The 24,623-nt window shown below is 61.1% G+C and overlaps 2 protein-coding genes across 10 annotated transcripts in view; both read right to left on the bottom strand.

The window, feature by feature from the left end:
• Nucleotides 1–1,299: 1,299 nt before the first annotated feature.
• PIK3R2 (phosphoinositide-3-kinase regulatory subunit 2) lies at nt 1,300–13,859 on the bottom strand. 2 transcript variants are annotated; one of them, XM_084884175.1, is made up of 17 exons: nt 13,682–13,859; nt 12,566–13,007; nt 10,844–11,595; nt 7,830–7,922; nt 7,488–7,538; nt 7,276–7,407; nt 6,982–7,192; nt 6,512–6,597; nt 6,260–6,368; nt 6,072–6,170; nt 5,765–5,945; nt 5,554–5,679; nt 3,927–4,069; nt 3,533–3,709; nt 2,946–3,017; nt 2,606–2,776; nt 1,300–2,364 (listed from the first exon to the last, which is right to left on the bottom strand). In XM_084884175.1, exons 3-17 carry the CDS (start codon nt 11,163–11,165, stop codon nt 2,157–2,159), a joined length of 2,181 nt encoding a protein of 726 aa, XP_084740301.1. In that variant the 5' UTR covers nt 11,166–11,595; nt 12,566–13,007; nt 13,682–13,859; the 3' UTR covers nt 1,300–2,156. The 2 variants fall into 2 exon arrangements, with proteins under 2 accessions (XP_084740301.1, XP_084740302.1); XM_084884176.1 differs by having other exon boundaries at nt 12,566–12,599.
• A 2,186-nt stretch (nt 13,860–16,045) lies between these two features.
• MAST3 (microtubule associated serine/threonine kinase 3) overlaps nt 16,046–24,623 on the bottom strand; it is a 36,562-nt gene continuing 27,984 nt past the window's right edge. For all 8 annotated transcript variants that reach the window (XM_084885837.1, XM_084885838.1, XM_084885831.1 and 5 more), the window contains 8 exons: nt 23,238–23,371; nt 22,328–22,572; nt 21,738–21,944; nt 20,907–21,133; nt 20,392–20,514; nt 19,582–19,718; nt 19,275–19,456; nt 16,046–17,673 (listed from right to left, as the gene is read on the bottom strand). In XM_084885837.1, coding sequence (XP_084741963.1) covers nt 17,153–17,673; nt 19,275–19,456; nt 19,582–19,718; nt 20,392–20,514; nt 20,907–21,133; nt 21,738–21,944; nt 22,328–22,572; nt 23,238–23,371 — 1,776 coding nt within the window. In that variant the 3' untranslated portion in view covers nt 16,046–17,152. The remainder of the gene's footprint in view (nt 17,674–19,274; nt 19,457–19,581; nt 19,719–20,391; nt 20,515–20,906; nt 21,134–21,737; nt 21,945–22,327; nt 22,573–23,237; nt 23,372–24,623) is intronic.

Below are 24,623 nucleotides of genomic sequence, written 5' to 3'. Positions count from 1 at the left end.
GAGAGTTGCCTGGGGAGGGGCTGGGGCAGCTGGGCGGTGACCCTGGGAGGGGCTGACCCGGGGCCGCAGCGAAGGGACAGAGTGACTGTGCTGGAGGACTGGAAGCTGGGAGGACTGGGAGAAGGACTGAGATAGTCACACTTCGCAAGGGCTCACATTCCGGTCGTGACACAGTCAGACCTCACGGGAGGGAACGCCCACCACCTGGCCGGGAAGACAGCCAACGCCCGCGGCCACCGCTCCCACAGCCGCGTCCCCCCCAGGCCGGGGAAGCGCGGCCTGCACACACAGGTTCCCAGCCACGGGCGGGGAGCCGGGCTGGGCCTGAGGTCCCCATGGCTGGCGACCCACCCATCCCATCCCATCGGACCCGTAACAAAACCCGTGTCCTCCCCGACGTCGCTGCAACACGAAGCAGCACAACTCTGGGAGCTGGCTGGGTGCTCTCCGAGCCGGGCAGGATGGGAGAAACAGAGAAGTACAGTTGTGAGGCTTATAGGGCAATAAACCCTCAGCGGCCATCGGTAAGCTCCCGCCTCAGAACAGAAGCCCAGGGAAAACTTGCTGGAAGCCAGGCCACTCAAGGACTGGAAACCGTCCTGAAGGCACCTGACTGACAGCCTGCCTTCCCAACCCACCGCTCAGCCCCCAAACCTGCTGCCGACAAGCTTCCCACCAGCGGCTGCACAGAGAGGGAACTCGAGCCACTGGGCGCTGCATCACGGACCCAGAGTCCCCATGGCTCAGCGCTGTGCAGCCCTTCCCTTTGGACATTTCACCCCCAACCCCTTCCCTTAAATAATTTCCGTTTTCCTTAGTCACCACCGGAGATGGCTATTCGGCCTGCCACGTGCACCACCCACCATGTTGACCTTTCAGTACCTGCTCACAGCTCTGGATGGACTCACACACAGCCCCGGCTCACGTGGAAAGCTCTTTGGGTGGGTTGGGAGGGGTTGTGACTATTGATCGCACTTGGCAACGGGGACGTTACACATCAGGGTATGGCCGGTGGCTGAGTGCTGGGACTCAAACCCAGGGGGCCAGTCAAGAGCTGGGTTGGAGTCTGGGGTCCCGTGATCAAGCCAGAGTTCAGAGTTTGAACCTCTCTGCTCTGTGACCTGCTGAGGTCAGGTCTCTCAACTTCTCTGGACATAAGCAGCTACCCTGGGGGGTGGGGGGTGGGGTTGTGGCCCCTCACGGGCAGCCCGGGTTAAACTCAAGCCCATCTGTGTGACCCCGTGAGTGCCGGGGCCCCCGGCGGCCACGGAGAAGGCCCGCCAATAACAGAAGCATCCACCGAGTTCCATGTTTTATATCCACAGCAGTATCAACGTACCATACAAAACCCGCTTGCCAGCCTCGCTGGGCAGGCAGGGGAGGGGCGGGGGTGTCCATGGCAGCATAGAAAACCGGGGTTCTTGTCCCAAAAGAGGAGAACATGGGTTTACAGTCAAGGGAACAAAATCAGAACCAACATGATCGAGAAGCAGCCTTGAGGCGGCGTGGAGCGGGGTGCTGTGGGCCGCGGTGCGTGTCGCCGGCCCAGGGTGCCCGGCGGCCTCGGTTCCTGGGAAGCCAGGGGTTAGGCGGGGCCCGGCGCTTGAGGTTATTTTAGTCATTTGCTTCTGGGGGAGGAGGGCTTCTGGGCAGCAGCTCCACAGGGGGGAAACCGGTGCGGGTTTCACTTCGGGGTTCGGAGGGGAAGTTGTGTCTGTGGGGCATCGGGACCCGCCCGGCCCCCAATGTCACAGCGGAGGTTCTTGGAAGAGGCCAGCGAAGTTCCTTCCTGCCGTCCTCCTGCCCCAGCCCCGGGTCTATGGCTTAAAATGAGGGCACCAGGCTGGGGCTGAGCCCCCAGGGCCTTTGTAAACATGGCAGGTCCAGGCAGGGGGAGCTTGGGGGAACCCTAGGAACTGGTGGGGGCAGCCAGAGCCAGGGCCGGGCAGTGCCCATGGGGGAAGGGGACAGAGGGTGGAGGAGGTAAGCTCCTCAAACAGAGGCTGAGAGAGACAGAGGGGACAGAGATGGGGATAGAAAGAGTGACAGGAAGAAAGAGGCTCAGAGACAGCGAGAGAGAGACAGAGACAGAGAAAGATTCACAAAGAAGAGGGACAGACAGACGGACAGACAGATGGAGTCCTGCTCTGTGTGAGTCAGCGGGCGGCGGGGGGCGGCCCGGGGCCCGGGGCCCGCACGGGGTGTGCCAGGGTGACGGTGAGGGCGTCGTTGTGTTGCACGAGGGAGGTGTGCTGGTAGTGCAGCACCAGCTCCTTCAGGGACCCGTACAGGTTGTAGGGCTCCGCGAAGCCCAGGCCGGTGGCCGTGCGGTAGATGACACAGTGCTTGGTGTCGCCGTCCACCCTGTGGGTGAGCAAACAGGCGGTCAGGGGGGCACCCCAAGGGCTCCCCCGGCCGCTCCCTCAATTCTCAGACCCTGACCTGGTCCAGCCCCCAACATCTCTGGCCTGGACACTGTCCCAGCTTCCTCCCCTACCCCCAGCAATCCCTTCTTCCCAACTGTCTCCCCGAAGCCGCACACAGTAGGTGCTCAGGAAGAGCTCCTGGCAGGAACGGGGGGCTGCCCCGCCCCCAGGGCACTCACACCACAGAGCAGGCGTAGCAGCCCCGCTGGCTGCTCTCCCGGATGAGGAAGGTCCCGTCCCGCTTGCCGCTCAGCATCTCCTCAGCCTGTGTGCGGTTGATCTTGCCCACATACCAGGTTCGTTCCTCGTGGTGGGGGAGGTCCTCCTCGTCCTCCATCAGCGCGTACTGGCTGTGGGGAGGCGGCGAGGGGCGCTGGTCACGGACCGGGCGGCCTGAGGCCCCCTGCCACCCGGACACAGCACTGCCTTCCTGGCGAACTCCTCCTCACTCTGCAAAACCCACCCAAGCGGCCCTTCTCCCGGGAAGCCCTCCCTGCTGCCCTTCACGTGGTCACTCACTCTTCAGTCTCATTTTTGATTCCCAGCCACTCGTTGATTTTCTTCTGCCGGGCGCCTTTCTGGGTGAGCCACCTGGGAGGAAAAGGGGAGGTGGGTGGTGCAGCAGAGGCAGGGCCAGACCACAGGGGTCCAGTCCAGTCCAGCCAGCCCCGAGGCGAGAGCTGACTGAGGAGGGTGGGTTTGGGTCCAATACCACCGGATGCCACCAGGGGCAGCCTGAAGGTGGAGGAGCCTGGCTGGCTCTGCCAGGAAACCCCCTATCTATTCTGTCTCTGTTAACCCTGGTGGAGCCTCCAGCACGGGCCACCTGCAGGGCCATATCCCCACCAGAGACTCCGTCTCAGGGGCTGCACACAGTGCTGTTGGCCTTCGCACGCACAGCGGCTATCTGTTCTGCGTCTCAGGTTTCCTCGCTGGAAAGGGGAAAGCTTACAAAGGCCTTGGAGAGACAAAATGTGTGCGTGCAGGGTTGCTCAGCACAGTGCCGGGCGTGTAGCAGGTGCAGGTAAGCATCGAAGGCCCAGGCGGGAAGAGAGCCCTTGCCAAGGTCCTCGTGCTGGGGTCACGGGCAAGCGCGGGGCACTCACACCAGGTACTGGTCTCGGATCTTGCGCAGCTGCATGAGGTCTGGCTTCAGGCTGTTCATGCGCTTATCGATCTCCCGGTTGTCCAAGGCCTGTGTCCGCAGCTCCTGCTCCAGCTTCGTGCGGCTCTCGTGGATCTCGGCGATGCGGGACTTGAGCCGTTCTGAGTTCAGCAGGATCCTGGGGGAGGCGTGGCTCGGAGGCTGTGGATGGCTCCCAGCCTCCAAGCCTTTGCACGTGCCGTTTCCCCGATTTCTCCTCTGGTGAACTCCTATTCAGCCTTCAAAGCCCATTTCAACTGACCCTCCCTCCCCGAGGAATTCCAGCTGCCCCCTCTATTTCTATCTCTTTCCCACTAGATGGGGTGGGGTGGGCGGGGCAGAGGAGCAGGACTCACCTCTGCATCTCCTTTTCGTTGCCCTCACGCCGGAAGCGCTCCAGATACTCCTTGCTGCACTTCTCTTGGGTCTGGCCCTGCTCCTCGAAGATCTTGATGGTTTCGTTGAAGGCCTCGATGGCGGTGCGCTTCATCTGCAGCTCCTGGAGGAGGGGCGACTCTTAGCATCACCTGGGACTCCCCGCAAGTCCCGCATGAGGGAGACGGCAGACCCCAACCCTTTGTTCAGGCTGTTCCATCCACTACGCATGCCATTCCTCTAGCTCTTTCTTACTGCGCCAGGCGAACTCCTAGTCAACCTTCAATGCCCCGTTTCCCCAAACACACTCCTCTTTGATAACCTCCTTTGGGCACCTTACAAACGCCTAGACTTGTTAGCACTGCTGAGAATCAATGATAAATCTAGTTGCTACCGTTCATGCGGTTCCTTCTGAGTAAATGCTGTTCTAAGCATTTCCCGCGCACCATGTCACAGAGCCTGCCCGCAGCCTCCTACAGAGTCAGAAATATTAATGGGGAAACTAAGACTCAGGGAGCCTACGTCTTGTCCAAGTCACGATGCCCCTAACAGATCCCAGGCAGGCATCTTGTCCACTCAGAGCCTCAGCAGACGCGTCAGTAAGAAGAGGAAAAGAAAGAAAGCCCTGAGGGACCACAGGGGAAGGAAGCCCTTCCCAGCCCGAGAGGGACATCTGGTCTGAGTAGACTGCATCTCAACTTGCCAAAACATCTTTTCAACACAATTCCAGAGTAAGAAAGCCTCCCCTTCCCTGTTTTAGAAGATGCTGTTCTTTAATGTGACCTCCTGACTGTCTAATCCACATATGTCAAACACAAGGCCCGCGGGCCAAATCCAGCCCACCAGGCCTTGCAATGTGGCCTGCACCGCGCTGTCATCACTGCACTCTGCTGTCAGTTTATGACATTGTCAGTTTATGACTGTTCAGTAAACCATTCGGCCCGCGATTTAGGCTGGATTTTAGATTTTGGCCCCTTCTCTGATTGAGTTCGACACCCCTAGTCTAATCCGTCAGATTAGACAGACAGTTATAGTTATTTATCTGTAAATAACCTCTAGGTTGAAGGGGACAGAGAAGGAATTAAAACACACAGTTCCAGCTTACAGATGGGGAAACTGAGATACTGAGAGATGCACAGGTTAACCGAAACATCTCCCATGTCCTCGCCCAGCTGCTCCTGAGAGGCTGACTGGCATCATCTCATTTGTTCTTAAAAAAAAAGAAAGAAAGAAAGAAAGAAAACACGTACGCCCTAGCTGGTTTTACTCAATGGATATAGCGTCAGCCTACAGACTGAAGGGTCCTAGGTACAATTCTGGTCAAGGACACATGCCCGGGTTGCAGGCTCGATCCTCAGTAGGGAGCATGCAGGAGGCAGCCGATCAATGATTCTCTCGTCATTGATGTTTCTGTCTCTCTCCCTCTCCCTCCCTCTCCGAAATCAATAAAAGCATATTAAAAAACAAAAACCACCATGTACATTTATTTCTATGCTTTAGGCAGCTCCTGGTGCTCAGTGACCGTGTTGTGACCTGGAAGTAGCTGCCTGTGCCCATGGCCTTGCCATGGCCTCCGTGCCTGGCTTCCCGTGTGCGCGGGCCGGGTACCTGGGAGGTGCGCGTGTACTCCTCGTACAGCTGGTCGTACTCGCGGCTCTTGTCCTGGTACTGCTGGTGGTAGACTTTGAGCTGCGCACCCACGGCCTCCACGCTGTCTTCCTTGACAATCTGGTCCTGAGGACACCCAGGGTGACCAGTGAGGCCACCTGGGCGGTCAGGCCCGGGGCCACCCTCTCTGGCTCCTGCCCAGGCCCCGGACCTGCTGGTACTTGGACACGGGGTACAGGAGCCGGGTGTCCAGCTTGGCGTTGTACTGGGCCAGGGACTCGTGGCGGTAGTGGGTGATGAGGTCCACGACGGAGCCGAAGGTGAGCGGCTCCGAGAAGCCGTAATGCCCGTCGCGGTGGAAGACCTTAATCAGCTTGTTGTTTCCGCCTTTCCTGGGGTGGGAAAGAGGGGGCGTCACCATCAGGACCCCAAGCCTGACTGCCAGGTGTCCTGGCTCTGACACCGCACGTGGGCTTCTCCCACCTCCCACCCAGAGGTCCCGAGGGGCAGGCCCCCACCTCAGGGTCAGGGTATACTCTCCCTGAATCTTGCTGGAGGCGTCTCGGACCAGGAAGGTGCCGTCAGGGGTGTCCCGGAGTTTGTCATTCACCTCCTCCCTGTGGGGACACCCAGGATTGGGGCCTCCCATTGGAGACCCCGTCCTCCAGGCCTTGCCTCCCGCATGGCCCCCACCCCACAGCCCTACCTGGAGATGTCACCCCAGTACCACTCAGCGTCCTGCAGGGAGGGCTGGCTGCCCCCATTGGCCAGCCCTGCGGGGGCGGGCTTTACTTTGGGCGGTTTGGGTGGCAGAGCTGGAGGACAGGAGAACAATCCCAGTGAACACCAGTGCTAGGCCGAGGTCGGCTCCCCCGCTACCGAGCCTGCTGATGCCGGCGGGGCCTGTATTCACTCACCCCCTCCAACAGTAAGAGAGGGGGAGGCAAACGGGGTTCACCTGGGGGTGCGACCTCCTGCTCCTCCAGGTGCTCCTGAAGCAACTTCTCCACCAGCAGGGCTGGGAAGTCGGGGTTGGGCTCAGTCCTGAGGGGAGAGGGGAGTGAGCAGGCAGGGGTATCTGCACACGCGTGTGCACATGGTCCTGGATGTGCTTGCACGCCTGTGTGAGCACACCTGAAGGCTGGGGAGCAGGGCAGATGACGCAGGCAGGCGTGGGGAGCCAACTGTGGCTTCTGTGTGTGCAGTGAGCGCTCAACAAATACCCCGAACCTGACCGAGCCCAGCACCTAGAAGAAAAGGTCCAGGCCCCACACAGGTGCCTCTCCTCGGGTCCAGGCCCCAGGTCCTCTGAGGAGGGGTCTTCCTGAAGCCCAGGTTCACCCCTTATTAGCCTTCCTACCACCCCAATCGTAGCAGCGGTGCCTGCTACTCCCCTTCTCCCCCTGCCCCCAAGCGCAGGCTGCTCACCCGACAGGTGCGCCCCCTGGTGGCGGCGGCGGGGGAGGCACCCGCAGCAGCAGAGGCCCGAACGCGGCGCCCAGGGCTCGCACAGCGGGACCCGGGGCCGGGGCGCACCGGGCCGCCCGGCTCAGGTGCTGGAGCAGGAAGCGCAGCGTGAGCGCGTGATGCAGCGGCAGCGTCGGGGGCTCAAGGGTTGGCCCCACGGGCCCCGTGGCCTCTGCGGAGGGTCAGCAAAGCGGGATGAGCCGGGCTATCGTACGCTCCGGCCCCTCCGTGCCCAGGGCTCCCCACCAGGCTCACCTCGCAGGGCCCGGCGGGCCTCCGCAGCCGCTTCCGGCGGCACGAGGGGCGCAGGCAGTGCCAGGAGGAAGCCCTTGATGCCATCGGCCAGGGCTGCCGGGTCCCACTGCTCTAGGTCGCTCAGGGACCAGTCTGTGGGTGCAGGAGGGCGATGTCTGAGCGGCTGTTGGGGTGGACGCCCCGTCCCCCCACCCGCTGAAGCGCACCCTCACCTGTGCACGGGGCCGGCGGCTCGGGCCTGTACAGGGACTCGCTGTCTAGCCCTGGGGGGGAGGAGGGACAGGGCTGTCAGCTGCTGCTCTGATCCCTTATGGAGGTGGGGGGTGGCTACTCCACCTCCCAGAAATAAGAGAAGGGGGAGGGGGGCAGAGGTCGCAGCACACGCAAGGGCAAGGCAGTCCCATCTCCCCTGGGAGTCATTCCTCCCCGAGTTCATCTGGACTCAGCCTTCTCCCGTGCAGACTGAGCCCAGCAGCCTGTTAAGGGATGAGTCGCCCGTCACCGGAATTAAGCAAGCGGAACACAGGGGTCGTCGCATCAAGGCCCAGGCTCACCTGTCCGCTCGACGGCCTCCACCAGCTTCACCAGCAGCGGGGGAGCCACATCGGGTGGGGAGAACTGCTCAGGCAGGTCAGGGAGTGTGAGGCCTGGCAGGGGGACAGCATGTTGGCAGGATCCCCAGAAGGACCCTCGCCCCCGTCTTGGCCTCCTGCATCTCAGCCGGGGCAGCTCCAGGCAGGGCCCAGCGCAGGCAGGGCCTGGCTTCTGGACCGCTAGCCCGGGAAAGCCAGGGGCCCTGTGGCTGAGGGCGGGAGGACCAAGTTAGTGCAAACCGTTTTCTGGGTCAAGACAGTCACACCACCTCAGACCAAGCGTAGGAGTTTGATTAAGTGTCCCCCCAAAATGAGGCCCACATCCTAACCCCAGCACCTGTGACTGTGACCTTATTTGGAAATAGGGTTTTTGCAGGTATAATGAAGGGAAGGATTTTGAAATGAGATCATCTTGGGTTTAGAGCCCTGAACGCAATGACTGGCAGCTACAAGAAGAGAGCCATGTGCCCGGGCCAGTGTGGCTCCGTTGGTTGGAGTATCAACCGGAACGCTGAGGGTTCCATTCCTCATCAGGGCACATACCTAGGTTGTGGGTTCAATTCCTGGGTGGGGTGCATACAGGGAGGCAACCTGTTGATGTGTCTTTCTCACATGGATGTTTCTCTTGTTCCCTTCCTCCCTCTCTAAAATAAATTGAAGAAGAAGAAGAAAAAAAAAAAGGAGAGAAGCCATGTCACAACAGAGGCAGAGGTTGGGGTAACGTGGCGGCCATAAGCTAAGGATGTTGGAGCCACCAGGAGCCGGAAGAGGCAGAAGAGATCCTGCACATGGCGTGTGGCCCTGCTCACACTTGATCTTGGACTTCGGATCCCCGGAACCAGGAGGAAACCCGCTCCCGTGGTTGGGAGCCACCTGGTTTGTGGGAGTTTGTGGCCCCGGAAACTCACACAACAGGTTTGGGGCCCTGCCACGGCTCCCTGTGCAGCCTCCGCCCAGGAACCACGTTCCCTGTGCCTCAGTTTCCTCAACTGAGAGACTTTCCCTCTTCCTTTTCGGTGGTGGGCAGAGTTTAACAACGTGGTGGGCAGAGTCTAAACAGAAAATATCCCCATCTTGGTCAGAACTCCTCACTCCAAAGACATTCCTTTACTTTCTAAGTCATTTTGCCTTGAAAAAGTTACCTCCCGTTTTCAAAATGCTGAAATCACACACACACACACACCCCGCCCCGCCCTCCCGGGGAAAGGGGCCTCCCTGGCCCGGCCCCTCAGGCTCTGAGCTTCCCAGGGCCCTTTGTTTCCACGCTCCGCCTGCACGGACACCCTCTGACTCGGTTCTGGCCCTCGGCAGGGACGCCCTGGCACACAGCAGGGGCAAGCAGGGGCCTGTGGGCCTCGCTGAGTGATGGGCCAGGTGGTGCCTCAAGCTGGAGAAAGGCCCAGCTACTGTGAAAAAGCCGAAAGATAAAACAAGGGGTGAGAGGGAGGCGCTGCCACGGCTCTGTGGCCGGTCTGTGACACGGGGAGGGAGGCTCCATCAGAACAGCCGCCACCCCGTTTTATGGACGAGGACCTGAGGCTCAGAGAGGGAGCAACCAGCCCGGTGACACTGGGGGGCTGCGCTCGGCACCCCACATAGGGGGGGGAGAGAGGAAACAGCGCACCCCAGCATGCTCCCCGGGGTGGTGTGTGTGTGTGTGGGGGGGGGAGGGGGGGGTCGGGGGGGGTCCCAGGATCCCGCTGGGGCAGGGTCTGAGGCACAGAGACCAGTTCTCCCTGTTTTCGGATGAGGAAACTGAGTCTGAGAGTGGCCCCTCCCCACCCAGGCACCCAGCCTGGAAAATCTGGAGGGCGGGGCTCCTGCCCCGAGCGGGGATGTGTGTGGAGGCTGGCCACAGGCCAGGCAGGGGAGGGAGGCGGCTGTTACCAGGGAGAGAGGCAGATTCTGGCTGGGAGCCCGGATGGGGCCACCTCCTGCTCTTCCAGGCCAACACGGGGCCCAGGCCCAGGCCCTGGAGACACCAGATGCTGCAAGTCCCAAGCTGGCACCCACGGCCCTGGTGCCCCCGTCCCACCCGCTGTGGGCGTCAGTGTCCCTCCGGCACAAAACCAGGCAGGTCCCGGGTGGGGCCACGGTGCATCCAGGCCCTTCGCCTTCACTGGGTGGTCCTGAGTGCCCGGACTCCCTGCACCTCAGCCTCCCCATCTGTCCATGGGCTTCCCTGGGCTGCTGTGAGGCCGAGCGGACCATGCTGGGCACTAGCACCCATCAGTCTCCTCCCCACAACCGGACCCGTGATTTCCATGGTAGAACCCCCCCCCCCCACACACACACACATGGACCCCGCCCAGCATACAGCAAGTTCAGCACATGCCCAGTGTCCACGAGTCTCTCCCCCAGCACAGCCTGGGGTGTGGCTGAGGGTCTCTCGGGAGGGCATGCTGTCCTCACACCGCACCTGCTGTATGGCCTCCATTGAGCAACCACCCTTTCCTGGTTTCAAGGCGCCCTTCCAGGTAAAATCAGGGTAACAAAGGGGGTGCCTCAAGGAACCCTGGCTACAAACCACAGAATAAAGCGAAATTGAGCCTCAGAATGTTACTGAAAACTCCCCACGATCTTCCAAATGAATCCCAGGATGTCCCCCAAGCATGGCCCCCATTCCCTGGAACCACCACATCCCCACCTCATGGACTCTGTCCCGTTAGGCCCACTGCCTGGAGCCCTTCACCCCGGCTCCTTCCTTTCAGCCTTTGTGGTCAGCGAATCACCATCTGTTCATTTCTTGAACAGGCCCCCGAGGGCAGGGCCAGGCCTGAGTCCACCCCTGTGTTCCCGATACTGTCAGCTGCGTCTGGCCCTTGACAGCCACGTAGCCAACACTTGTCAACGGACTAAACGTCCTTATTCCTTCCCGGGAAGAGGCAGCTTTGCCTACTGAAGAGGAAACTGAGGGTCTAAGTGGACCCCCTCCCCCCACCACATCCCTGACAGAGTCCCTGCCTGCTGCTCACCTGGCTCAGGGGGCCCCTCTTGGGGCCGGGCAGGCAGCGGGCGGGGGCCGCGGGGGCGCGGGCCGGGCCGGGCCAGGGTCACGGGCCCCAGGAACTCCACGTAGGTCCCAGGGAAGTCGCCGCGCTGCCGGGTTCGCTCATTGAGGCCGGGTATCCAGCCCACGCTCTGCGGGCAGCGCTCGCTGCCCTCGGCCACACCCAGCCCCTGCAGGGCCGCCCGGCTTACCACCAGCACGTCACCGGGCAGCAGTTCCAGGTCCTCCGGCCGCTCCCGGCGGAACGGGTACAGGGCCCGATACTGGAAGCCCTCGGCGCCGGCCATGGTGGGCGGGAGGGTCTGTAAGGTCAGGTGGCCGCTCGGGGCCCCAGCGGCCCCATCAGCTGGGTGGGGGCCAGGCGGGTCCACGGGGTTGGCTTGAGGTGCTCGGACCTCTATTTCCAGCAGGAAGTTACAGGTGACTCTAGGGGACGCTCATGCCTTGTTTCCTGTCGTTATTCCGTGACCCTCAGAAGGGTCACTCGTGGCTCCGCCCATCATTCGTCGACTGGTGGGAGGGGTCGCCAGTGAGTGCTCTGGTCATTCAGTTGTTGCGAAGCCCCCTTGATCCGAAGGGCTGGCCGGGCCTGCCGCTCACTCTCTCACGCGGTAGGCCAAAGGCGCCCGAGGCTGGCGGTCCTTCCAGCTGTGCCACATGAGGGGCCCAGGGGCACAGGCTGTCACCATGCTCGGCGGGGCACCAGGGGATGCTGACCTGGGGGGAGACAGGCAAGGAAAGGGCAAGGCCGCATAAGCCCGGTCGGACTCCTCCTACCCCCAACCCAGAGATAGGCCCAAATCCCGGGTTGGAATCCCCTGACTCGCTTGGTAACCTTGGGCTATTTCCTGTCCCTCTCTGGGCCTCAGTTTCCCCAGCTGTAAAGGGGTGCAATAATAGCTGTTCCTGCCGAAACCGGTTTGGCTCAGTGGATAGAGCGTCAGCCTGCGGACTGAAAGATCCCAGGTTCGATTCTGGTCAAGGGCATGTACCTTGGTTGCGGGCACATCCCCAGTAGGGGGTGTGCAAGAGGCAGCTGATCGATGATTCTCTCTCACAGATGTTTCTAACTCTCTATCCCTCTCTCTTCCTCTCTGTAAAAAAATCAATAAAATATATTAAAAAAAAAAAATAATAATAATAGCTGTTCCTGCTGAAACCGGTTTGGCTCAGGGGATAGAGTGTCGGCCTATAGACTGAAAGGTCCCAGGTTCGATCTGGTCAAGGGCATGTACCTTGGCTGTGAGCACATCCCCAGTAGGAGGTGTGCCGGAGGCAGTTGATCGATGATTCTCTCTCATCGATGTTCCTAACTCTCTCCCTTCCTCTCTGTAAAAAATCAATAAAATATATATGTATAAAAAATAATAATAGCTGTTCCTTGGGTTACCTGCCCCAGATGTACTATATACTGGGTAAACAAGCTTTGTTAGAGATGGGGAAACTGAGGCTAAGGGCGGGAAGGTCTTTGTCCTGCCAGGAAGCCACTACTCAAAACCCCAGATCTGCCTAACTTCAAGGCCCAGGATGGACGAGAGAAGGCAGCAGCCACATGGCCAGCTGGGTAGACTCAGAGCAGGTAACGCCCAGGGTGCCGTGGGACCCCTGAGGGGGGATCGGCCAGCGGAGCACAGGAGACAGGAGGGGCACAAAGAGGTAGGAAAGGAGGTCCCAGCAGGTTACTCACCCCACCTTCCCACGGGCAAAGGGCTCTCTGATCTCTGCAAAGGAGACAGGAACAGATGAACAGGAGTCCTGGCTGACAGCGCAGGGCCCGCAGTAGGTGCTCAGGGCATAAGCAGGTCGGTGGGAGGTTGGGAAGACCTTAGCCCGGGGGGCGAACAGTGGGTGGCAGGAGGGCAGTGCGGCTGCCAACCGAAAGGCTGCTGTTTGCCGGCTGATGACCAACCTCCAGGAGTCCCCAGTCTCAGGGAGACAGGGCTCAGCAAACACACATTCCCAGTATCAGCTCTGCAGGCTCAGTCCTTCTTAGAGGTTGGGGTGGGGGGTGCTTTTCCAGAGGGCAGGTCCCCACTAAAGACAGAAGCAGGCACTGGCCACTGCAAAGGCTTGAAAGTGGGCAGTTGCTTGGATGGCTCTAAGAAAGTCACCGACCACCACGCAGGACTCTGCCGGGCAGAGGGTTAGAGGGTAGGGGCAATCCTCCTCCACCACCGAGAGCCCTGGGAGGTGCGGAAAAGAGAGCAGAGGCTCCACATTCCGGGGGGGCCCCCCAACTTACCCGCTCCCTGGGCCCTGTATCCCCATGCTACAGGTGGGGAAACAGGTCCAGAGAGGGGACCTTTAGAAAACCGCCTGGATTCGCTTGTCTGCACTCGTTTGCACTCGTTCGGCGTGCACACCGGGGACCGAGGCTCCCCTAATCCAAGAGGCGGGGTGGCGGGGCCAGGCCTGGCAGGGGCTCTGCGGCTGGAGGCAGGGCCTGCGTGCTCATGAGTGTCCGGACGCACACTCAGGCCTGCGTGGACCCCCGGAAGTGGAGCCGAATCCCGACCCTCAGACCTCACTATGCTCACATAATGCCCGGAGCCCCTCATCTCTGCTGGACGCCACACTCCCAGCAGGGCCTCCCCCCATTCCCGGCCAAGGCTCCAGTCCCTTATCTTCGCCTGGAGGCCCCCGATCCGCCCCTTCCGTGCGGTGGCTGCACGGCTGCCAGGTGGAGTCCGAGGCCTCCGGCTTCCCGTGGTCTCCCCGGGTCCCACGGGCCAAGCTCGGCCGAGGCGCCCGCTTTTGCACGCACCTCCAGCCCCGCCTGTCACGCCGGCCGGCCCGGACTTACTGGTCGCGGCCACCAACGCCGACGCCGAGGCGGCCGTAACGCGGAGCCGAGCCCGAGCCGTGGCTCCACCGCGGTCGCCGTCAGCGCCACCGCGGGATCCCCGCCTCCGCCGCCGCGGTTCCGAACGACCCGGCCCACCCCCGGCGGAAACGGCCGAGCGCCTTCGGGCCGGGCGGGAGCAGGGAGGCTGAGGAGGAGCCGGGAGACGCCGGAGCGCTTCCGGAAAGAGCCGAACGTAATCCCGCGGGACTGGAGACTGGAAGTAGGGAGTCCCCGAGAGAGTCCCCATTTCCGGAAACAGCCGAACGTGGCCGGGTCACGTGAGCGATCCGGAGCGGAGCCTGGGTTGTAGGGACACCCGAGCGATTCTGGAAATAGCCGAGCGCAATTGGGCCACCAGACAACTAACCCCGAGATTGGGCTCAGCTAGGCTCGCCTGAGCTTAGACGTTCCCCAGTGACCCCTCCCGGAAACGGCCGAGCATAATCGGCTCAGAGGAGTGATCCTGAGGCCTGGTTCGGCTGAGCTTGGAGACACCGAGCGATTCGGGAACTGGCCCAGAGAGCTCCATAGGACTGGCGACGAGGCTGAGCCTCGAGACCGCGGAGTTTCTGCAAAGAACCGAGCGTCCTCGGCCCCAAAGGAGGCCCTAGGAGTTCAGAACCAGAGCTGGCCAGCCAGCTTCTGGAAATTGCCTAAGAATGGGCTGCTCCAGAGTGGGTGGGGGCGGGCCCGGGTTCAGGAAACCGGAGCCGGCGGATATGGGAAGAAGCTACTACCCAAAGCCGTGATCTGAAGAGCCGGGGTTTGGAGGCGTTCCCATGGCAACCCAGAGCGTCTGGCAGCAGCTGAACCAGCTCCGGCCGGGCTTGCGCGAGAACACGCCCAACCCGAGGCCAAATGCAAACAGCTGTTTTCTGGAAGCGGTTTTCTGGAAGCGGCCGCAGACGCTTGGGAACGGGGGCGCGGCCAGAGGTTTCTGACCCTGAGCAGAGCTCAGTAAGCAACTGACGCATTTGGCAGAGCTGAGTTTGGGTGGAGATGGGGTGATTTTAGGGCACAGCTCAAGCAAGTATAAAAAGGACACGGAGCCCTAGCTGGTTTGGCTCAGTGGATGGAGCTTTGGCCTGCGACAGAAGGGTCCCCGGATTGACTGCAATCAAAGGCACGTGCCCAGGTTTCGGGCTGCATCTCTCTATTGTGGGAGCGAGCATGAGGCAGCCAATCAATGGTTCTCTCATCATTGATGTTTCTCTCTCCCTTCCTCTCTGAAATCAATGAAAAATATATATATTTTTAAAAGTATGTAGGAATGGCCGAAACCGGATTGGCTCAGTGGATAGAGCGTCGACCTGCGGACTGAAAGGTCCCAGGTTCGATTCCGGTCAAGGGCATGTACCTTGGTTGCAGGGACATCCCCAGTGTGCAAGAGGCAGCTGATAGATGTTTCTGACTCTCTATCCCTCTCTCTTCCTCTCTGTGAAAAACCAATAAAATATATATATTTTTAAAAAGTATGTAGGAATGGTTTATTTAGTAACCGAGCTCAGGGCCCCGGGCGGGTGTCTGAATGAAACTTTTAAGGGCAGAGCCCAGGATGGGTACTCAGGGAGAGGGCAGCAGGCCAGGCCCAGAGGAGCCATCGGAAAGCATCTCAGTGAACTCCTACGCAGCATTCAAAACCCAATTTAAAGGACTTCGAGCCCAGGGTCTGTTTTCAGCCCACCTCCACCCCCTTCCCTTACTCATTCCCGGCCCCGGGTCACAAATCCAGACAGCGGACCTCCTCTGTGTCAGTGTGGGCTTTATTCACTGTCAGCTCCGTGATGGAAGGAAGAAGCAAGTCATGCATAGCCCGGGTCTAGCTCCAACACTTGGCAGTGCTGGGGGAGGGGCGGGAGGACGCAGAGCAGGCTGCAGCATCCGGGGAAACGCCTGAACCACGTGGGGCACAGCGATCTTGCCAGCCACCTCCACCCGGGAAACAGGCTCCGAGATGCCCCCATGGGTCACACAGCTGTATGACATCAGGCTGCATTCAAGCTCCCCTGCTGACAAGGCCCACGGCAGGGCCTGGCGGCATGGCTCTCACCAAGCAGTTGTGGGACAAGTCTCTGGCCCTCGTCAGGCCTCCGTTGTCTGTCTGTAAATGGGGGTGATGACGCCAGCTCCAGCCTTCTCAAGGCTGGCGGAGGAACAAGACGTGAGTAAAAGACCTTGGCACATAGTAGGTGCTTAATAAAGTTACTGGGATTAGTTTTGTAAACACGAGGAAACTCAGGCACAGAGTGGAGCGACCCTTTCCCCAGAGCCAAACAGTGAAGCCAAGACTCACACTCAGACTTCACTACCCCCCCATTTGGGTTTTCTTTTTTTCCCCATTTGGGTTTTCGACTCAGTTTCATCCCGGGGAGGCTCTGACACGTCGAGGGGACCGTCAGAGGGCGCTTCAGACACATCACGCTCAAGGGCTCACCTGGATCAGCATCGAACGTGAGACCTTGCCCAGGGTGGACATTCTGCCCTGGCAGTGCCTGAGCCTCCGCCTGCTAAGGCGTTAGTGTCCCCCGGGGACTAGAGGTGGCGAACTCCTGCTCATCAATGAAAGCCCCAGTTCCCACTTCCCCTGAGCCCCTACAGGCAGAGCAGCCGGGCTGGCCTACAGGTGGAGGCTGGGATGGTGGGAGGCAGCCTTCAGCATCCGGCTCATCCTGGGGATGATGCTGTTCGTGGCGGAGGGGAATCCATTGGACTCCCCGAGTCACATCCAAATTGGGCCCAAACAAGCGTCCCCATCGGTGAGTCTTGGATCACGGATGGGATCAAGTAAAACACACACAAAAAACTTTAAAAACAAACCAAAAATGTTAAAAACACAGAAAAACGAGAAAACACGAACACATGGGACTCGTCCAAAGTGCTTGCTGCAGAGGCCCAGAGGCAGGGTCTGCAAATGGGGTCCGAGATGCCAGGGGTGGGGCCTGGCAGCTCCGTCTGGCCCCCGCTGACCAAAAGCAATGCATTCGGCGTGCTCTCCCTCCTGGGACACGCCTGCCCTTCCCTCCTCCTCTTCCCCCAAACAAGGTACTTTACCTTTCTCTCCCAAAGGCCCTTCTTGTCCTCTGTAACTTGTTCCCTGAGCCCCTTTCTTTCCAGGGCCTTCCTTTTGCCTCTGTAACTTTCTAAACTTCCTCTTATACTTAAAAAAAAAAAATAGTAATAAATTACTCACAGGGGTTTGCTATTTACAGTGCCACCCTCATCTCCTATTCCTGCCCTACAGCCCCTGACTGATGGCACCAAAACATGCAGGTGCTGGACTCCACCTTCCAGCAAGAGGCGTGTCGGACGCTTCCTGCTCTCCGGAGTCACAGGCTGGCGGCTCCGTCTCCGTCCAGGTGCCACTTGACTGGAAAAACCTTGCACAAAAAACGCACAACTTCCAGGCCAGCGCGAGGCCAGGTGGGAGCCTCAGTCCTTCTCCGTGGGCCCCAGGGCCCCGGGAATGGCCTCGGCGCCCTCGACGGCGATCTGAGGCATCGCCCCGGGCAGCCTGGCGGCCTCCTCCAGGGGCTCGTCAAAGCTCACCTCCTGCACGGCCTCCTGCTTCTTGAAAGAGTCTCGGCGCTCAGACAGGTGCAGCCTCCGCATGATCACCAGCTCGGAGTCTGGCCCGCGGTTGCGCCGCCCCAGCTCCCCCTCCAGCCGCTCGCCTGCACCCAGCTTCTCCGCCGACTGGCCCCGGCGCAACCGTGGGGACCGGGCGGGCGCGGGCAGGGGCGAGGGCGAGCGGGGCGGAGGTGCGGGCACAGGCGGGCAAGCCAGCGGGGAGGGCGGGATGCTGCTGGTAGACTTGCGGCGGCCGGCCTTGGGGCGGGGAGGCCCGAGCTTGGCAGCCAAGCCGTGGAGGGAGCTGGGCCGGGTGTGGCCAGCAGTGGCTGGGGAGGCAGGGCTGCTGGAGCTCGGAGAGCCGTTGGGTGGAGACGCGGAGTCTGTGGATGACAGAGAAAGGTTGGGCCATGGCCCTCCAGTCCCCACCCCGGAGGCAGGGCCCTGGAACTGACTGCACCTGCCAAAGCCCACATGTTCCACAGACCATTGAGCCTGCTTTTCCCGCCTCTTGTTGTTTGCACAGGCTGTTCCCGTGGCTTAGGTCTGGAGAACAATTCCTGCTCAGGCACCAGAGCCCTGGTTCTTTTTGATTAATTCACTAGAGGCCTGGTGCGTGCACAGGCGGGGTCCTTCTGGGTGGCCTGCAGGGATCGGGCCGAAACCCGCTCCAACCGTCTGCAGCTCCTACCTGCTGCTCCCACTCATCTGGGCCCCACTGTGCCTGCCATGGGCTCACATCCCTGGGGAGTGGCCCGCGGGATGGGGCAGAAACCGGCTCTCTGACATCCCCCAACGGGTCCCGGATTGTGAGAGGGCGCAGGCCAGGCTGAGGAACCCCACCAGTACACCATCGGGCCGGGGAGGGATCACGGGAGGGCTCCAGGGTGTGTCCAGCCCTCTTGCTCAGTCCTGATTGGTCAGACCACAGCAGCAAGCTAACCTACCGGTCAGAGCATCGGCCCCCTGGTGGTCAGTGCACGTCATAGCGACTGGTCAACTGATTGACTGTCTACCCCCTGGTGGTCAGTGCGAGTGGTTGAGCAGCCTTAGCATATCATTAGCATATTATGCTTTGATTGGTTGTTCTGCCATTTGGTCTATTTGCCTATTACCCTTTTATTATATAGGATTTTTTTTTTTTAGAGAGAGAAACACTGATGTGAGAGTGAAACATCAGTTGGCTCCCTCCTGCATGCCCCCTACCGGGGATTGAGCCTGCAACCCAGGCATGTGCCCTCCTGGCAATCGGACTGGCAATCTTTCAGTGCACCAGCCAACAGAGCCACACCAGCCAGGGCCAAAGCTAGCTCTTACTCTCCCACTTCTCATCTGATGACGCGTTACTCACTGGGCTAAAGATACCCATTCCCAGTCCCTCTGTCCACTGCCCCCAAAGTTACCCAACAAGGGCCCTCCTCCATGCCAGTGCTCCCCTCTCCACTCCCAGGCCTCAGCCCCAGAGGGTGCTTGGTCTTAGGCAGGCAGAGATGACCCGGATAACCCCTGCCCCACTAGGTAAGGGGCGGGGCAGGGGGAGAGAAGTGGTTGGGATCCCCAGGAGGGCCAGGCGGGCTTCCTGGAGGAGTGGACCTGTGGTCCTCCAGGAGGCCTTCCCTGCCGCTCCTCAGCCTCTCAGAGTCTGGGGCCCTCACATCCTTTCCCGCACCCTTTGGGGCCCACATACCCTCTGTGGTTCCCTCTGCCCACCACGTAAGCCCGGCTCTGAGGCCTGATCCACCCTGCCATGTCCTCTCGTCAGCCTCCCCCAGCTTTCACATCCCTCCAGGCTAGACCCTGTTACTCACGACGTTCCCTCTGCTGAGCACACACTTCCTGTCCCTGCACTGTCTCTGCCCACCTCCAGGTCGCCTCTCGGACTCCGGGCAATTGGAAAGGCTCTTCTGATCATCTGCTCCCTACACGTCCTCCCGCCTCCCCGTCCCTGCCTGCTCCCTCCTCCCCGCCGGTCCTGCGCACCCACCTGCCAGGGCGTCGGAAGCGGGGCTGCGGCAGGGCATGGTGGGGCTGGGGGAAAGGCTGTGGGTGGGCGAGCCCGGGAGGCTCTCGCTGGACGACACGGAGTGGTGGAGGCCGGACGAGAAGCTGCGGCTGGTGTGCAGCACCGACGACTGCTTCGAGATCTTCTTGAAGAGCGACTTCCGCCTGCGGGGGAAAGCCCAGGTGCTCCGGTGCCCTTCCCTCGGCGGGAGCTTCCTGACTGCTGCCCCCACGTCCCCTGCCCCTGCCCCTGCTGAGACGGGCTCCCCCGCACATGCCCCGGCGCTCACCGGTCCTGGGTCTCCCGCCGGCGGCTCCGCTTGCTCCTGCGGGCCATGCGGCCTTTGGCCACGTTCTTCCGGGCGGGGCCCACCCGGATGGACGTGTTCTCCAGGGCCGTGGTCCGAAGGGTGATCTTGTTGCTGCTCTGCAGGAGCGATGGCAGGGAGTCCTCCGTGTGCCCCAGCCCGGGAGCACCCCCACCCTCTCGTCTCCTATGTGTCCTACAGTCCCAGATCCCACCCAGCCCGGCTCGTCTAACGATCCACCACGCACTGGGCCAAAAACACATGCCCCTGCCTGTGCCCATCTAGTGAGCGGTCCGTCTGCATGCTGCTTCTAGGAGCTCCTCACCCTGGGCCTCCCTCCTCCCGGGTCCCCCCGCCCCCAGGCCTGAGCCCCCGGGGACCTCTGTCTGACGGAGGCGGGGATGGCGCAGACCCCCAGGGATCAGCAAGGGCTCCGGGAGGCGGGGCTCCGGGAGGCGGGGCTCCGGGAGGCGGGGCTCCGGGAGGCGGGGCTCCGGGAGGAGGGGCTCTGGGAGGAGGGGCTCCGGGAGGAGGGGCTCCGGGAGGAGGGGCTCCGGGAGGAGGGGCTCCCGGAGGAGGGGCTCCCGGAGGAGGGGCTCCCGGAGGAGGGGCTCCGGGGTGAGGTTAGGAGCCGAAGAGGAAAGCACATCCTAGTCCGAGGGGAAGGCGGGTGCAAGGCCTGGGCTTGGGGAGCCAGTGTGGGCAGAGGGGACCCGGGGGAATCAGCAGCAGAGGCCAGGGGGTGGGGGGTCCTGGGACCCTGAGGGAGGGCCGGGGGAGGGGGGGCGGCACCTTCAGCAGCAGCTCCACGACGTCCATGTGCACCAGCCCCAGGACCGACTCCCCGTTGACGTGGGTGATGAGGTCTCCGGCCCGCAGGCCGGCCTCGTGGGCAGGGCTCCCCTCCTCCACGCTCTGGGGGAGACAACAGGGTCAGCGGTCCCACAGCCGGAGACACCAGCGAGCTGCTGCCTCGCACGCTGCCTCAGTGTCCCTGGCCTTGTGGAGAAGGGACGTGCCAGGCCCCGGACCGGGGGGAGGAGGGAGGACAAGCCGCCCACGGTGCACTGGCTAGCACGGGCCATAGCGTCACGCTCACCGAGGGCCTCCGCCTCCCGTCCGGCCTGTCCTCCGTGCCCGACTCTCTCCCTGCAACTGACAGGGATGGCGAAGACCCGGGAGGCCCCGCTCTGCGTCCTGGGCCCCCAGACCCCCCAGACTGCAGGACGCACCTCGCCAGGGCACAGCCAGCCCCATACAGAGCCACGCTGTCCCTCCCCACCCCCCACCCCCCCGAGACAGCTCACCCAGACCACGTGGTGCACGGTGTAGACGTCACTGTCGCCCATGTAGACGCGGATGGCCTTCAGGCTGAAGCCGTACTTCTTGCCGGAGCAGTGGATGACAATGGGGGGGCGCAGGCTGCCGCACACGGGGGACGGGTCTCGGCTGGGGGAGGAGTCGCGCGACGACGGGTTCGAGGACAGCGAGCGTGGGGAGAGGGGGCTCATGAGGGGGCCGCCGCTGCCGTCGTCTGCAGGGAGGAGGGTCAGGGTGTGGGTCACCCCCTGAGGCGCCTTCCCCTCCCACCAGGCTGACCCCTCCGGCTGCCTCACTGCTGCTCAATGTCCCAGTGCCAGGCCTTGGCGCGTGCAGTGCCCTCTGCCAGGGAGGCCAGTCTCTCGGGTCTCCCTGTTTCTTTCTTTCTTTTTTTTTAAACTCCCTTCTTTTCTTTCTTTTTATCCTTTACTTATTTATTTATTTAAATATATTTTATTGATTTTTTACAGAGAGGAAGAGAGTGGGATAGAGAGTTAGAAACATCGATGAGAGAGAATCATCGATCAGCTGCCTCTTGCACACCCCCTACTGGGGATGTGCCCGCAACCAAGGTACATGCCCTTGATCGGAATCGAACCCGGGACCTTTCAGTCCGCAGGCCGACGCTCTATCCACTGAGCCACACCAGTTTCGGCAAGGGTCTCCCTGTTTCTAACCCCCTCTCCTGGGGCTCAGGCCAAACGTCACCCGTAAGGACCCCCCTCCTGCTCCTGACACCCCAGCCAGAGAAGACCCCGCCCCACGACTGAAATGGGAACAGACAGACAGCCAAGACAAGGCAGGGCCATGGACGTTACCGGCCGTGATGATGAGCGACAGGGCGGACACGGAGGCAGACTTGGGCATGCAGCCCCCGCCGGAGGAGGCCCTGGGCTTCTCGGGGGCCAGGTCTTTGGGGCCCCTGAGGCGGTGGCCCCGGCTGGCGTCCAGGGCCCGTGGCGTGGAGTGGCGGGCACCCGTGGAGTTGCTCCGGAGGCGCGTCTGACTGAGGGCGGCGGGGTCGGCTGGAGGTTGGCAGGGTGAGAGGGTCAAGGTGGACCGGCGTGGACAGTGCAGCCTCCTGGCTTTGGCTCTGGCAGCTCCCTCTGCCTGTGCGCCCTCCCCCCACGCCTCTCCCCGGACAGCGCCACTCTCCAAGCTCCCTCCTCCGGAAGCCCGTCCCCCATCATCCGACCCCGAGCTCCCCCCGTGGAGCTCCCTAGCCCCATCCCCCTCTCCAGTCCCATCCTGGGGGGCCACGCTGCGGCCCAAGGCTTCTCCCGAATCCCAGCCTCTCCTAGCTTAAATGTTCTCTGAAGAACATGTCATCCTTCAGAACCCGTCTCAAACAGCCCTTGCCCTGGGACACATGCCAGGGTACCCCTCCTCCACCCCGGGCCCCACCTACCGGAGAGGCTCGAGGGCTTGGGCACCCCTGGGGTGGCTGCCGGGGGCAGATCAGGCTCTCCCAGGACGAAGACGGGTCTCTTGGGGCCCCCGGGGCCGGGGCCAGCTCCCTCGTCCTCCGACGAGAAGGCAAACTTGGGCATCGTGTCCAGGCTGATGGTGCTCATGAGGCACGGGCTGGGCCCCCGCTCGGGCTGGGAAGAGGACGAGTAGCAGGAGGAACCTGAGGAGGTCCAGGCCCTCAGCCTGAGCGGGAGAGAGTCCACGTCAGGCCTGTCAGACGCCCTCACCCCAGGACACCCCGTCACCCCCAGCCATTGCCTGCTCCATTCTCTGTGTCTACTTAGGGAACTCCTATCCATCTTTTATTTTATTTAAAATATACTTCTCTATTGATTTCAGAGAGGAAGGGAGGAGAGAGAGAAACATCAATGATGAGAGAGAATCACTGATTGGCTGCCTCCTGCACGACCCCCACTGGGGACTGAGCCCGCGACCCAGGCATGTGCCCTTGGCCGGAATCGAACTGGGACCCTTGAGTCAGCAGGCTGACGCTCTACCCACTGAGCCAACTCATCTTTTAAAACCCAGTTTCCAACGCCCATCCTCTAGCAGACATTGATTATATCTGCCGAGTCTGGCCTTTGAAGGATGAAAAGGGTGTTCTGGGCCGAGGGAGCAGGGCGATGGTTCTAGCAGTGCGATGGCGCTTTATGCTCAGTGGGGTTAGGAATGCAAAGCCGAGGGGGGGTGACGACAGGAGATAGGTTGGCAGAAGCCTCACAGGTTGGCCAATATGTTTGACCCTTTTCAACTGGGCCGCTCGGAAGCTCTTCCCAATGTTAGCTTTTGTGCTCCACCTCCCATAAGGCGTGGAGGCTAGACATGCTTGTACTGCCCAGCCCACCTACCGGACCTCAGTGCTCAGCTGGCGGCCATACTCCCCTTCGCTGCGCTCCCACCCTTCCTCCCGGTCCTCACTGAAGCTTCGCTCAGCGAAGGGGAGGGCGGGCTGCACGGCCAGGAACTCCGAGCTGCTGTAGACCTGGGGAGGAATAAACAACAGCAATGACCACGGAGGCAGCAGCCGCACCTGTGCTCTGCACGCCCAGTGCTTCCCTGCGAGTCACCTCATTAAACCCTTACTCAGCGGGTCCCCAAGGCAGCAGACTCTGTAGCCCACTGTGCCGGTGGGAATCTGAGGCTCAGAGGGAGCAGACACCAAGGGGCCACAGCTGGGGTTTCTGCTGATGATCAGGACAGCCTGCCCGGGGCCCAGGCCCACGAGGGGTGCAGAGAAGCTTTTGAGCAAATTATAAACTAAGGAAGGAACTGAAGTTAAGCTGGTGACATTATAAAGTGACACGCATCCTGGCCGGCGTGGCTCAGTGGCTGGGCGCCGACCTGTGAACCAGGAGGCCATGGTTCGGTTTGGGCACATGCCCGGGTTGTCGGCTCGGTTCCCAGTGAAGGGCATGCAGGAGGCAGCTAATCAATGATTCTCTCTCATCATTGAGGTTACTCTTTTTTCCTCCCTCTCCCTTTCTCTCTGAAACCAGTAAATATATATATATGTGTATATACCCTGAATGGCCAGATTATGATGATCTCTGAATGAATAATAATCTAGCCACTCAGTATATATATATTAAGAGGCCCGGTGCATGAATTCATGCATGGGTGGGGGTCCGGTCAGCCTGGCCAGGGGGAGGGGACATGGGCGGTTGGCCGGCCTGCCTGCTGGTCGAACTCCTGGTCGACCTATTTGCATATTAGCCTTTTATTATATAGGATATACACTGAGTGGCCAGATTATTATGTGCTCAGAGATCATCATAATCTGGCCACTCAGTGTATTTTTAAACAAACAAATAAAATGATACCCAGCAGAGGAGCTCTGGTAACAACACCCAGAAAGTAGAAACAACCCAAACGCCCATCGGCCGAAGAGTGGAAATACAAGGTGGTCCGTCTACAGCCACCTGATGGAATGTTACTCAGCATGAGGGGACTGAGGGCTGCCACACGCTGCCACGTGGATGCACCTGGGACACGTCGTGCTGAGTGAGAGAAGCCAGGCGCAGAGGCCCACGTTGTACGTGAGTCCGCCTACACGGATCGTCCAGAAGAGGCGAATCCACTGGCAGGAAGCAGACTGGTGGTTGTGAGGGGCTGGGAGGGGGGGGGGAGTGACTGTGAACGGGATGGGCTTCCTTTGGGGTAATGGGAATGTTCTGGAAATAGATGGAGTTGACGATTGCACAGAATGTACATGTGCTAAATGCCAGTGAACTGTA

This window comes from Pipistrellus hanaki (assembly GCF_964339955.1).
Source record: "Pipistrellus hanaki genome assembly, chromosome: 5".
NCBI classification, from domain to species: Eukaryota; Metazoa; Chordata; class Mammalia; order Chiroptera; family Vespertilionidae; genus Pipistrellus; species Pipistrellus hanaki.
This window is presented reverse-complemented; position numbering and strand designations above follow the sequence as displayed.

What these genes read in the sequence shown, in the direction of transcription:
- PIK3R2 (XM_084884175.1), bottom strand. Translation starts at nt 11,165, where the DNA reads ATGGCCGGCGCCGAGGGCTTCCAGTATCGGGCCCTGTACCCGTTCCGC. An exon ending in TACTGGGGTGACATCTCCAG is followed by an intron (nt 6,171 to 6,259) that starts GTAGGGCTGTGG and finishes GTGTCCCCACAG; the next exon opens with GGAGGAGGTGAATGACAAAC. An exon ending in AGTACACGCGCACCTCCCAG is followed by an intron (nt 4,070 to 5,553) that starts GTACCCGGCCCG and finishes CCCCTCCTCCAG; the next exon opens with GAGCTGCAGATGAAGCGCAC.